Source organism: Candoia aspera, chromosome 7 (genome assembly GCF_035149785.1).
Source record: "Candoia aspera isolate rCanAsp1 chromosome 7, rCanAsp1.hap2, whole genome shotgun sequence".
Taxonomy (NCBI): domain Eukaryota; kingdom Metazoa; phylum Chordata; class Lepidosauria; order Squamata; family Boidae; genus Candoia; species Candoia aspera.
The window spans coordinates 24,506,192-24,520,962 of record NC_086159.1 but is presented as its reverse complement, the minus strand read 5'-3'; the positions used below and the strand labels follow the sequence as shown (position 1 = coordinate 24,520,962).

The window sequence follows — 14,771 nt, the reverse complement described above, 5'->3', positions numbered from 1 at the left end:
ACCGGAGAGTCGCCAGGCGAGCTGATCACCCGGGATGAAGCACAGGGACCCCTACCAGGGGCGTCCAAGACGTCCTGGAAGCAGCGGTACCCGCTGTCCCCAATCGTGGTGAGGAGGTACGAGAGAGGGAAAGAGGACTCCCAAACCCCTGAAAGGATAAGACTATTGGAGGCAAAATTCGAGTAGATGGAATATATGCTAAAGAAGCTGTCAATGGACTGGGGGCCCCGGGAAAGGAGTAGAGGGGAATCAAGCACCAGGCATTCGTCCCCTTCTCCCCCCCTCCCCCCTCGGCGGCACCACAGCTGGAAAGGGGCAGGAGACAGCACAGGGCTGAGCCAAAATCTCACAGAGTGAGAATCTCGAGGTCCCCTCCTCGAGAGTGGAGATCTCCAGTAACCAAGAGAAAGACCGACCACCCAGATGTTGCAAGGGGGACGCCTGGGGCGGGAGTGAAAGACTTTGCTGTCAAATTTGATGGAGATCCAACTAAGTTGTCATTCTTCCTTACAAATGCAAGGAATTATATGGATGAATTCGGCCCATATTTCCGTTCCGAAAGGGCCAAGATAAATGCCATTGCCAACAAGTTAAAGGGGCGGGCTGCTGACTGGTATGTCCAGTTAAACGAGGTGGATGCTCCGGAGCTTGATGATTTTGAAGAATTCCTGTGGGCATTGAAGTTACACTTTGTAGACCCATTAGCCAAAGAAAGAGTGAAGAGGGCTCTGAAAGAACTCAGCCAGGGGCCACGGTCTGTAGCAGACTGTGCCCTGAAATTTAAGGCTTTGGCTGGGAAGGTTGATGACTGGTCCCAGTCTACTTTAATAGAGCAATTTAAAGAGGGTCTGAATATGGAGGTCCTGAGGTGGTCGTTGGGCAGGGACGACCCAGATACCTTGTATGAATGGATACATTTGGCAGGGAAGGCTGAACATGCACATGAGACCTTCGCCCACAGCAAGAAGGCGCTAAGACACGTGGCAATTAGCAAGGGATCCCGACCCGCTGCCACGACTGGAAAACCTGGGCACCATGCCTGGGAGAAGGGGAGGGAGTGGCATTATGCCAAAGGCCAGTGCCTCCGGTGTGGGAAGGAGGGCCACAGGGCAGCTGCTTGCCCAAAACCCAGGCCAGACGATCGGTCCAGAAAAGCGGCGGGCAAATCTCCCTCACTGCCCAGGAAAATGAAGGCAGCCAAGGCGGAAACCGAAGTGGAGGAGGTTCCATACTTTGGGGGAGAGGAGGAAAACAATCTAAAAGAGCCGGCGGGAAACGCCAGCCACATGCTCTGAAAAGCGCCTGTGGGCAGGTGGTGGAAGATGGGCATGAAGATGTTTCGGTGAGTGCCAATTGTCCCAAGCTGAATGTGAAGGTAAAGTTAGGCTCCCGCACAAAGACTGTTGAGGTTTGGGCATTAATAGACTCGGGGTGTTCACAATGCTTAATGCACCCCGACGTGGTGGCTGCTTTGGATCTACCCAGCTTTCCCCTGCAGCAGCCCATGGTTTTCACCCAGCTGGATGGTTCAACTGCGGGTGTGTGTGTGTGTCCAGTGACTCATTTCACAGGAACGGTGGCATTGCAATTGGGCAGCCACGTGAGGGGTTACAGTTTGTGGTAGCACCTGTGGGTCATCCCCTAGTCATCTTAGGGATTCCCTGGCTGGTCCAACAAACCCCTACATAAACTGGGAACACAGGACTCTGACTTTTTCGGATGGCTTTTACCAAGCCCCTGCAGCGGACTGAGTTCCTATTGCTGGAGTGGGGAGGGCTGCGGCGGCAAACCCCTGGGTCAGCATACCACCACTGGAAGGCTTACCGGATAAATACCAGGAGTTCGCTGATGTGTTTGGAGAGATGGAAGCGGACCAACTTCCTCCTCATCGAAAAACTGACTGTACGATATAGTTGGTCCCCAACTCACAACTGCCCAAGCCGAAGATTTATGCAATGACTCAAAAAGAGCTTGAGGCACTGCAGGATTTTGTTGATAAAAACTTGGCCAGGGGGTTTATCGAGCCAGCAAACTCTCCAGTCGGAGCCCCCGTGCTGTTCCGTGACAAGAAGGATGGCATGTTAAGACTTTGCACAGACTACAGGGGGTTAAATGCCGTCTCGATATCAAACAAATATCCTTTGCCAATAATAAAAGACATGTTAGCACATCTGTCGAAGGGGAAAATCTTCTCAAAGCTGGATTTGCGGGAAGCCTATTTCCGCATCTGAGAGGGGGATGAATGGAAGACTGCTTTTAATTGTCCATTGGGTTCTTTCCAGTATAAGGTCTTACCTTTTGGGTTGGCGGGAGCACCCGGGGTGTTTATGCAACTGATAAATGAAGTCTTACATGACCATTTGTTCAAAGGTGTACTGGTGTATCTGGATGATGTTTTAATTTACACAGAGACTGAGGAGGAGCACGAACGCCTAATTAGGCAGGTGCTTAACAAGCTTAGGAGTGCCAAACTGTATGCCAAACTGTCAAAATGTGAGTTTCACAAAACTAGACTTGACTAACTGGGGTATAGGATATCTGACCAGGGTACTGAGATGGACCCTGAAAAAATTCAAGCGATATTGGGGTGGGAACGCCCACGTACCAGGAGGCAACTCCAAAGTTTCCTCGGATTTAGCAACTATTAGCGCCAGTTCATCCAGGGGTTTGCTGAAATTGCCTTGCCCCTTACTGATCTACTACGTACCAAGGCGTTGGGGGACACACACAAGGTGAAGGACCCGGGGGCAATACTCAATTGGACTCCTGAATGCCAGGCAGCTTTTGAAAAACTTAAAAGCCTTTTCACTGCTGAACCCATTTTACAGCACCCCGATCCCATGCGACCTTTTGTAGTTCAAGTGGATGCTTCCGGTTTTTCAATTGGGGCGCTCTTACTGCAAAAAGATTCTGACAATCATTTGAAGCCTTGTGCTTATCTCTCCAGGAAGTTTTCTGAAACTGAACGGAGGTGGCATGTTTGGGAAAAGGAGGCTTTTGCAGTCAAGGCAGCTTTAGAAGCATGGCACCACCTCTTAGAGGGGGCTAAATGCCCTTTTGAAGTGTGGACTGACCATAAGAATTTAGAAGCGCTCCACACACCCCGAAAACTCAGTCCTAAACAGATTCGCTGGACTCAATTTTTTAGTCGTTTTGATTTTCAGCTTAAGTTTATTCCAGGGAAAAAAAACTTCCTGGCTGATGCTCTTTCTCGCTTACCCCAAGATTCGGTCCAAGTGACTGAGATAGTGGGTACTGTGTGGACGGAGCCCCAGCTGGGTCTCCAAGCTGTCACTTGCAGCCAAACGCGTGCGCAGCTGCCTCCAGCCTCGCTCTCGCCAGCTGGGAGGAGAGCGCCAATTCCCTCTCAATTGCAACAACAATTTATCCAGGAACTGAAATCCGATACTTGGTTGCAGGCAAATAGAGACAATGTAACTTTTGATAGTGACAGTGGATTAGTTGGAAGCAAAACCGCCTCTATGTGCCTGAGCAGTTGCGAGGGGAAATTTTAAACCGTTCTCATGATGATAAAGTGGCTGGGCATTTTGGGTTTGTCAAGACGTTGCACTTGGTGCGGCAGCAGTTTTGGTGGCCCACTCTAAGGCATGATGTAAAAGAATATGTTGCTTCCTGTCCTGTTTGTGCAATGTCAAAACGAAAAAGGGGTAAGCCGCAAGGCCTCTTGCAGCCAGTTGCGAGCCCATCCCGCCCTTGGGAGGAGATTTCTATGGATTTCATTGTGGACCTTCCTCCTAGTCAGAAGAAGACTGTAATTTGGGTAGTCAAGGATTATTTTTCCAAGCAAGCCCATTTCATTCCATGTGCTTCTATTCCGTCCGCCACACAACTGGCACGCCTTTTTCTAATCCACATCTACCGGATCCACGGTAGCCCCTCTCGTTTGGTCACAGACCGCGGGACACAGTTCACTTCCCAATTTTGGAAATCATTTTTGAAATTGATTGGCACCAAGCAGGCATTGTCCACTGCTTCGCATCCTGAGACTGACGGATCTACAGAGGTTTTAAATTCGACCCTTGAACAATTTTTAAGGGCATTTATAAACTACCAGCAGGACAATTGGGTTGATTTGCTCCCTTTTGCTGAGGTGGCTTACAATAATGCTGTCCATCAGAGCACAGGGCACACCCCTTTTCGTATTGTTTCTGGGAGGGATTTTGTGCCCATTCCTGAGCTGCCACAACCTCCCACCCAGCCTTGTTCTCCTTCTGATTGGGCTGCTCAACTGGCTGATTCCTGGCCAGTGATTCAGCAAGCCTTGGCTGATGCCCAGTCTGCTTACAAATTGCACGCAGACAAACGGAGAGCCCTTCAACCTGATTTTAAAGTGGGAGATCAGGTGTATCTATCCACCAAGTTTATAAAGTCACCAGCCATCCCGAAAGTTGGCCCCGAAATTTGTGGGTCCTTTCCCCATTGTTGGGGTTGTAAATCCTGTCACTTTTAAATTGGATTTACCTCACAATCTGAAACGTTTGCATCCTGTTTTTCATTGCAGCCTGCTCAAGCCTGTCAGCCATTCTCCCCACTGGCATCCTCAGCCTCCCCCGCCTGCTCCGATCATGATTGATGGACAGCAACATTTTGAGGTTAAGGAGGTCCTTGATTCTCGCAGGCTTCATGGCACCCTTCAGTACCTGGTTCGCTGGAAGCATTTCCCCCACCCTGAGTGGGTGTCTGCCCGTGATGTTACCGCTCCTGTTCTAGTTAGACGCTTTCATTTGGCTTACCCTTTGAAGCCTGCTCCCTAATGTTTTGTTTTGGGGGGGGGGCTGTTACAGCACCTGCGGTGGGGAATTTGAAACGGTTTGGGCGAGGGGAGGGATTACGTTTGCACTGAGGGTTTTTAGTTTGTATTTGGCGTGCTTTTGCTCATTCTCAGCTTTCTCTGTATTTGCATACTATTCTTTAATAAATCAGGTATCATTAAGTTCCTGCTTGTGAGTCTGAGTCTATTAGAGTAGGCAATCATTACACTGGGAAAGCCTAATAAAGTATCAATAAGGAGTTTTCAACTTTTTAATTGAAATATAAATAAAATCTGATGTTGGCTATTCACTTAGCTTCAGAGTTCATCACTTATAAGATAGGAATATTAGATAGCTGACTCTGGTTGTTTTTTCAGGGTAGCTATGCTGGGCTTTTCAGAGGTTTTATTATTTATTTATTTATTTATTTTTCTATCCCGCCTTTATTATTTTTATAAATAACTCAAGGCGGTGAACATACCAAATACTCCTTCCTCCTCCTATTTTCCCCACAACACGCCCCCTGTGAGATGAGTTGGGCTGAGAGAGTGACTGGCCCAAGGCCACCCAGCCGGCTTTCATGCCTAAGGTGGGACTAGAACTCTCAGTCTCCTGGTTTCTAGTCTGTTGCCTTAACCAGTAGACCAAACTTTATAGTAACATATGCAATACTATATATGATGGTTTATATTTTTATATACATACACACACAACAGGAATGGCAACCTATGGCCTGCAGTCTCAATGCAAGTTCCAAATGTCTTTCTTGCAAACCCCAGAAACTATGCCACTGAACATTGGCATCAAGTTATTGAGAAATGGCAGCATGATTTCCTGCCATTTTCAGTGGAAAATAAGCATTAAAAATGGTATAAGTCATCTTTTCAGCCTAATATGTTAAAAAAATAAAACAAAGCAGGATTATTCCTCAAAACAGAAATCTACTGACTTGGATCCAGCCTTGCCCACTTCGGTGACATCACAGATTCACTCACTGCAATCCTCAACCTCTTCCTCATTTTTAGTAGAAGGGCAGCTCTCAACTAGAGAACCAGTTTGGTGTAGTGGTTAAGGCACCAGGCTGGAAACTGGGAAACTGTGAGTTCTAGGCTTGTCTTAAGTCAGCTGGGTGACCCTGGGCCAGTCACTCTCTCTCAGCCCTGGGAAGGAGGCAATGGCAAACCACATCCAAGAAAACTGCAGGGACTTGTCCAGACAGTTGTCAGGAGTCAACACTGATTCGAAGGCACCAACAAACAAAACAAAACAAAACAAAACAAAACAAAACAAAACAAAACAAAACAAAACAAAACAAAACACAAAACAAAACCAGCTCTCAACTATCTCAAGGTTATCCACCCCTCATATATAGTGTATAGTGAGATACAATAGATTGTTGCCATTATTGTTTCCCTTACTTTGTACTTAGTTCTCAGTAGGTGACTTAAGGAACATTGAGGTTCCAGTAAACAAACAAACAAACAAAAACACAGCAACACCCTGTGAGGGTTCTTTGTCTTCCAAGGATTGGACACACCACAGCGTAGCAAATCTGTTCAAATGCTTTATTGCAGCACGCACTGTCATGAGTAAGGATGGCGAGCAGGGGGCTCCCTTCCAGACTGTCAAGCGCATGTGTAGCACTGAGGAATTGGTGAGCCATTCCAAGAGGCACAGATTGGGACCGCCTTAACCTTTGGGGTTTATATGTCTGGGTTTTCCCACGCTTCTTCAGTTTGTTAGGATTACTGTTATGTATTAGCAATAAAACATTAGAGACCAGTTTCCTGTCTCAGAGTGTTTCCTGGGAGTCAGGACACGCACCCTCCCCAGCAACAGACTATTGCGCTCCACCCACCTAGGACTTGCAAGGTGATGTTGCTATGTAACTATGTCTTTAATACTCAGTCCTTTAATACTTAGTTCAAGGATAAGTTTGTAAGTCTATAAAGTGGCATTCAACCTTTGCCCCCTTCCAAACGTTCCTACTCTTGTTGGGATGAGGTGCTGCTTCAGTGTAGTTATTCTGCTAGTTGCCACTGAGCTCCCAGTAAAGCTCCAAGCTCCAGGCAGGACTCCCATCAGGATATGCTGCTCATCATGACTTGTGGTCTTGGCAGTTGAATGATAGTCCTCTTGTCTACTTGTAATAGCTGTCAATCTCCAGACGTCGCCTCCGATTCCCTGTCTGAATGCTGTTTCTTATCACCTTTCCTCCTACACACAGCTCCCCACTCTGTCTTAGCACTTGCTTTTGTGAACTAAGAGCCTGGGTGGGGTGAGGCTGCCTCTGGACTTGAAAATGCCAGGGTGTGGGTCAATTATCACAGTTAGCTGAAACGCAGGCTTGGATGCTTGTGAGTCAAGTTGTGAGTGAGTGAATGAATGCATGAGGAAAATGGAGTGAAAAGCGTTTCTGCTCGGCTTCAGCTACTCTTCCCAGTTTCACTCCCTCACACATCCACAATCCAAAAGTGAGCCCACTTTTGGTATATACCATGCCTTATGCTTTAAAACATCATTAGAACTCTTTTTTTTTTTTGCATTGATACAAGAAATGTTGAAATCTGCTGACACATACACAGTAGACAATCCTTTTTTCATACAATGAAGGGAGATCTTGCAATTGACGGTGACACTGCTGACAAAAATATCCATGTTTATTTGGGTTTGAAATCGCTGGTGTCCAAAGGACTGCCATTTCTACTCTGCTCTGAAGCTGTTCAGCAACCAAATGATAATTCCTGCCTTGATAGATTCTTAATGCTAAACACTAGGTCATCCTGTGTAAAAGAGGGGGAAAAATATCTCACAATGCAACATGTATAAACTTCTATGGGTTTTTTTAACTTCCACATATGTGAGAACCATGGCAACAGGCTTCTTTATCAAATGCAACATATAGAATGTACAGTGGCATTATGAAATTACTAGATGCAATGCTACCTTTTATTTATTCTATTAAAAATAAGCAAAATTAATAGCAGCACTCCATCTTTTCAGAGAGAAACATCAGCATGAAAAGCAGAATCTTACAGCAGGAGCTTGGAAGTACAAAATGGGCCATCTACAGCAAGGAAGAGGAAAAAGGCAGTTTTGCAGCCTTTGAAACAGCAGCTCCAAATTTTGCAAACTGGCACAGCAAGACTGAGCTAAATTAGATGAACACTTCAGTCCCTTAGAAGAAAAACAGCATCTGATAACAAAAAGGAAAAGGCAAACAGGAATTCAAAAGAAAGGGCTTAAGGCTTGATCCAGCTAAACATGCAAGCATGTCAGCCTCACAGATTCCAGAACCAGTTTCAGTAGCTATATGGGGAAAAAAATGCAATTATCCATTTTGTGAAATGGTTAAAAATATAGAGGGATTCAGATTTGCGTATGCAATTGACCTCTTGTTCTGTGTTATTACAGCACAGCAATTTCTTCATCAAATAATGCCACTGCTTTGCACAGACTTACTTTAACTGCCGAGGTTCACAGTCAACTCCTGGAAGCAACAGCCGGGCTGCTTGTCGTACATCATCACTATCCACTGAGAAACTGCGACGGTGCCCTGCATGAGCCAGAGCGACTCTTATCCACTCCATCAGAGGAGGAAGCACTATAAACGGCCTGGAAAGCAAAACAGAGAAGCTGGTTTCCCTGTGGCAAAATGTGATCTGTGCATGACTCTCAGATAGCTTTTAACAGTTCAGACAGGGTTAAGCCAAACAGTGGAATAATAATAATAATAATAATAATAATAATAATAATAATAATGGTAGTGGTAGTAGTAATTTATTAAACTTGTATGCCACCCAACTCTCAAAGAGTGTGGTTATTATATATAATATATAATTGGAATTATAAAAAAATATAAAAATACAGGGTTTTTGGCATAGAAATTGGCTTCCTTTCCCTGTGATAACATTACCCAAATGTTTGCACATGAGTCTATGCTTTTTTCCAATCCATCTGTATTTCCTTTGGGATTTGTACATTTTTACTCCATATTAAGAAAGTCACAGTCAAAATAGCTACTCATTTTCTTTAAAGTCAGAGAAGTAGTTTTTATCAAAGCTTCTTTTTCAGATATAAACAAAGAACCAGAGTAATAGGGATAGCCCATTCCTTCTTTTCAACCAGTCTGATGGAAAGGATGCTTAAATCTTATATGATGAAATGTTAACTCTGAAAGGTGTAATGTTAAATGTTGACCAGTGTACTGAATACATGTCTGCCTGATATTAAAAATGCAGTGACCTTGAGAGAGCAAGGCAGGGGATTCCATGATAATTTTTCATGAATAACTGACACCTTTTTTTTTAGGTTGCAATCAAGAGAACGTACATTGGAATAAAATAAATTTCAGAATGACAGCCACCAGTTTCCTTCATCAGGATTCAGCAGGCTCGTGTGCTTTAATTCCAAAACTGCAACCTATCCTGTCCTTTCACTCCCTGATTACAAAGACAGGATCTGAGAGCAGAACAGAAAATACAAACAGAATGCAAAAGAAAGGCTTAGGGCTTGATCCAGCTACTTAAAAGGGAGGCACACACATATCTTGCAATCTCCAAAGAGGCAGCTTATTAAACTTTGCCTATCCAGCCTGTGTCAAAACTTCTCGTGATGTGACATGAGAGTAATTTATGATACACTCTGGGAAAAACAATAAATACTTTACTATGCGATGACAAACTACCTGAATAGTTTGCAGCATAAATTTGCAGTTAGAAATGTCCAGACTAATTATGAGCTGAGTCAATACCTCTTATGAGCAAAATCTCTAATTAATCATGCTGAAGTTTCCTGCTGAAACTTAGCTAGCGAAGGCAAAGGCAATGACAAAAGCAACGGGATTCATTGGTGAGAGCATCATTGTGGCTGTTACGCATTGTAGATATTACAGTATGGGTTACCTAGGAAGGATCCCCTTTCCAGAAATCTTGATGCTTCATTCTGCATTCTCAGCAGCATCACAGCCTGAAGAACCCTTGGAAAAATTTGATTTCCTGGACTTCCAAAAGTTGATCAAAGTACCAGCACTTAGAGTGAATTACAGAATGTTTCTCATCACTCAGAAGTAATTGATATATTACTCTAATAACCAGTATGGGTCTGCCTGGTTAGATTTAGCCTGTGTGTGTGTGAGTGTGTGTGTACATGTGTGTATCTATCTACGTATTTTCTTTTGACCTTAGTAACAGTGCATTTCTGGGACAAAGGCCTCTATGAGATAAATAGTGAAGAATATTTTAAGGTCTTTTATATAAAAACTGTTTCCAAGATATTGGGGAACCAAGAATGGTAGACATGGCAAACTCCATATAGGCCATTGTTTCTCAGCCTCAGCAACCTTAAGATGTGTAGACTTCAACTCCCAGAATCCCCCAGCCAGTACTGATACAGGCAAATATGTATGTATATCACCTGGAGGTTTTGGAAGAAAGGCAGGAAAAAAACCAAAGAAAGAAACATGATGGGAAAAAGTTAGCCAGTGCTACTTTGCCAGTTTAGTTAGTCATCATCACCCAGTTTTTATTTACTTCCTAAGATTATTGTGAAGATAAAGTGGAAGTTGATAAATAGTGCATCTGATAATAAAATAAAATAAAAATGAATTTGCTTTATGGTAATTAAATACTTCTATTTCCCAAGCTTTTTTTAATAGCCTGCTTAAAGCTTTTTAGCCATTTAAAAATAAAATTAAAACAAGGAACTGGGAAACTAAAATAAACAACAAAGTGAAAAGATAGATAACAAGGTTATTGGATTCTGTTTCAATTTTTTAAAAAGAACAATGTGTCCAAACTGTTGTTCTTAATCTGTGCTTGTTGCAATTAAATTGAGATTGCATGTGCACTTTTACACAATGGAGATTTTTGAGAGCTGCATCTGGAGGGCACTAGGTTGGTGAAGACTGCATTTACAAAAGGGTTACCATGGAAGATTTGCTTATTCACAAAAAGACTGCTGTAGTAGGAAAGGCACCAAACTCTCCTTCGCCAGAAGGAGAACTGGCCCCAAAGATGCTATCTACAGTTCCAGAGAAAAATTAAGAGGCCCCAAGACATTCCTGCAAATCAATGAGATGCTAGAGGCTGATGAGGCAAGCCAGCTTCCTATGTAATTTCATTAATTAAAATAATCTTAGAAAAAGTTAAGTGGGACATGGAACCTAGTGGGCACAAAGGAAGGGGTCTAGGCTACAGGCTGCATGAGCTAGACCAGGGTTCCCCAAGTGGTCAATATTGACCCCCAAGGGGCAATGGGACTATCCAAGGGATTGATGATGATGATGATGATGATGATGGTGATGATTATGGTCGATCACACAGTCAGCCAGATATTTAGATTGGATTTGGCATTTTTGTCCACCTACTGAGTCCTTCCCAAGGACCTGGGATAGGCAGATGTTGTAAGCTGTTCCAAGTAAGGCTGCCTTTTGCAATTGACTGATGGTGACTTCATTAATGCCGATGGTGTTCAAGTGGTGCTCCAGAAGTTTTGGGATTGCACCCAGGGTGCCTATCACTATTGGTACTATCTTTGCTTTCGTTGCCACAGTCATTCTTCTATTTGCAGGTCTTTATATTTTGTGATTTTCTCCAGTTTTTCTCTTCTGTTCTGCTGTCTCCAAGTATTATTATTATATTGTTGTTTTGTTGTTGTTGTTCATAGTACTATTATAGTTAAAGTAGTATTTATAAATTATTTTCATATAATAAATGTATGGGGGTCAATGAACAATCTGAAACTTCATGAACAGGTAAATGAGCTGAAGGGTTTGGAGACCCCTGGGCTAAACTCACTCTGCTCCTGTTCAACACCTGTCTCATTCTCACCAATCCATGTGAATAGGTTCCCTTTTCTGTCATTATTTTAAATGATCATATTGCATCTTTTCTCCCTGTTTTTACCTGGTCTTGCCTAAAGCACAGTTAAAGAGATCCCAAATTTTCCAGACTATTCATACTGCACCTCTAAAACTTACATAGCATAGCTGAGTACTATATGTGAGCCCAGCTACTATGGGTCCATGCATTTAAAATAAATCACAGTTTGCCTCAATATATGACCCAACAACTCCCTCTTCCCCATTCCAATTCCTTCCACTGCTTCCCCCTCTCCTGAACATAACGGTTCACATACTGCATTACAAGATACTGTGGTTTCTTTGGATTTGTTTTAGTGTGCTATGAATCGTGCTTACAAATCATGGTTTGGCATGCACCCTGACAAAAATCAGGAAAGTAAGAGCTGATACTGATTGCTGTGTTCTGTAATAGTTAGTATTAGTTAATACTCTTCCAGACTTTCCCACTATGGACTGTCATATTCAACTTCCTATTGTTATTCCTGTCTTCCACACAGCCTTTAAATCAGCTAGACTGCATCTAGAGCCCTGCAAATCACTTCCCATCCCAGAAGGTTTCACTTCCAGAAATGGGGAGTCATTCCCAGACCGTTCAGAGGTACCTACTCAGAGAGGAAAAAGAAAGGATTCACGCAGCACCAGCACATGAGTCAAAAACCATACAATGCAGCCCAAACTTTCATTATCTTCTTCCAAGATTCAGAAATACAAACCGTCTATTTGGGCATACACTGAATAACAAGTCAGTGTGATGCACAGTGTATCCATTCACTATTTCCTGCCATCATTAAGAGATTTGAAATCTTTTTTTATTTTAAAACTTCTTGGACTAATAATGATCCCATAAATTTACAGAGAAGAAAAAAGAAAAAGAAAGATGAGGATGCTGAAGAGTGAAAAATGTAACCCATATGTCTAATATTTTGGAGGTTACTTGAACTTAGGGTTACATCTGTAGTTAATTTAGCAAGACTGAAGCAACAAGATTAAATCAAGTTTTTTATTTTTATTTATAGTTTTAAACTGCAAGGTTTATAACATGTGTACCATCTTTCTTCAAAAGGCTTGGCCCTCCACCATGTAATCTATTTGCAAATCTCAAGCTACCTTTAAAGCCAACATACATTTTGCCCACCTTGTTCTCACCATCTAGAGATCCTAGATGCATGCAGCATGGAGTTAAACTTGCAGAGAGTATCTTCAGTCCATCCTTCCTCTAAGAGGAATGTTTGCAAAGTATAGTCAAAGAAGCCACGTTGGCAACCTCAACAATGCTACCAAATCTGCATCCATTTTTTATGTGCATCGCACCTGGCCACCATCTTAACTTTTTTTTACCATATCCTGTGGATACCTCTGATTCCTAACAAAGCCTGTACTTGTGCAGCCACTTTTCCCTTTCACCCCTCCAAACCTCTTTTTGATTTTCTTCATGCTCTTTTTCACTCTTTTTCTCTCCCCAGGAAGATATTAGGAAAGAGATGGTTGTGGTAGTTAGGTTGTGGTGTGTGTGTTTGAAGGGGACAGCAATAAATCAAACAGCCAGCCTCTCTCTCTTTACCTATCTTTCTATCTATTGTATGGGCACATTTGTGCATATTCAGTAAATTTTCCAAAGAGAAGTTAGCCACTGCCAATATATTCACAGCATAAAAGTGTTGCGTTTGCGTACATCATGTATAGATCAGCTTTCCCCAACCAGGTGCCTGCCAGATGTCTTGGATTTTGGCCATGAAGCCCCAGCACATCTGGAGAGAAAGATGGTATGCGTGTGGCTGTCTGTTTATCTCTCTGTGTGTCTATCACTGTCTTTATCTTCAGAACCCTCTCATGATTTGTTGTTAATTAAATTTTCTCCCAACATTATTGCCCTTTTACTTATGAACTGCTCAACATATTGTTCCCATATTTTACAGTGCATATTAAAGACTGAGAAATATCAATACAATAAATACATTTGAAATATATGTTAAAACATCACATGGTGTTGATCAGCATGCTGTACACACCTCCAGAAATTCCCTACATGTTAACCCTTAGGCTGAAAATTAAAGGTCGGGGGCAAATTGAAGGGCAAATCAATTAAGCCTTGAATAGCAAAGTCAAAGCCTACAGAACAATAGAATATTTTTTTGCGCAAGGACTTGGGGGGTTAAAAAAAAATCTCTAGAGAGAAAGCATTGTATGCTGCCTTGTAAAATTAACACTGATGCAGGAACTACTAAGGTACGTTTTCATTGAGGCATTAATAGGAAAAGAATTCTATAGAACAAGTTAGGTGATAAAAGATCTTGTTGATACAGTTATTTCATAAACGATGGCTCAGGGATCTCAGAAGAAGACTAATAAGCAAACAAAGATCCACTAGGCTTCACAGCTCTTTAAAGAATCTCTAAGACCTTTTGGGGGATCTTCACTATATTATTATTATTAATATGTTAATAATAGTATTTAATATAATAAGAATTAAATTATTATTATGTTGAATTCAAAACCAGAACCCATCATTTAATTTTAGTTATATTGGCCTGATGTGATTATATAAAAGAAAGTGGTTTCAGGTATGAAATAAAAATAAATTAATTTCAGTTAAAATTGAGTGCAAATGGTCCCAGGGAAAGAGCACTTACAACTGTTAATATCTGACCATAAAAAATAGTGTTCCTATTAAATATATTTCATAAAACAGGTTTTCAGTAAATGCATTATGATTGCATTCATTTGCCTTTCAAAAGAATCTATTCAGTGATCCAGGATGCCTGGTTGCCCAGTGGAAATGGTTAGGCTACTTGGCTGAAAGGTTATAATAAGATCTAATGTAATAAAAGTTCAGTTTTGAGGCAGTAGTTTCAACCTTTCTATGAGGATCATAAGTGGGAAAAGTGAAAATAATGGATTCATTGAATGATAAAAACACTTCAGACTACATTTCTAACCATTGTTATTTTTGCTTACATATTAGGAAAAATGATTTTTAAATTGCATGATTTTTATTAATTTTTATTAAGGCTCTGTAAATCCTGTTTGAATGTAGTTTTTTTTTCTTTCCACTATTAAGTGAATGGGAATGAGAAACATGCAAGGGCTAGAAAAAATTAAGAGATTAAATATTCTGAGACCAGTGAATCCATTTAAGG

The 14,771-nt window shown here is 42.2% G+C and overlaps 1 protein-coding gene across 1 annotated transcript in view; it reads right to left on the bottom strand.

The window, feature by feature from the left end:
• ABTB3 (ankyrin repeat and BTB domain containing 3) overlaps positions 1–14,771 on the bottom strand; it is a 231,344-nt gene that overhangs the window by 40,380 nt on the left and 176,193 nt on the right. Inside the window, exon 4 of the mRNA XM_063308491.1 lies at positions 8,235–8,387. Coding sequence (XP_063164561.1) covers positions 8,235–8,387 — 153 coding nt within the window. The remainder of the gene's footprint in view (positions 1–8,234; positions 8,388–14,771) is intronic.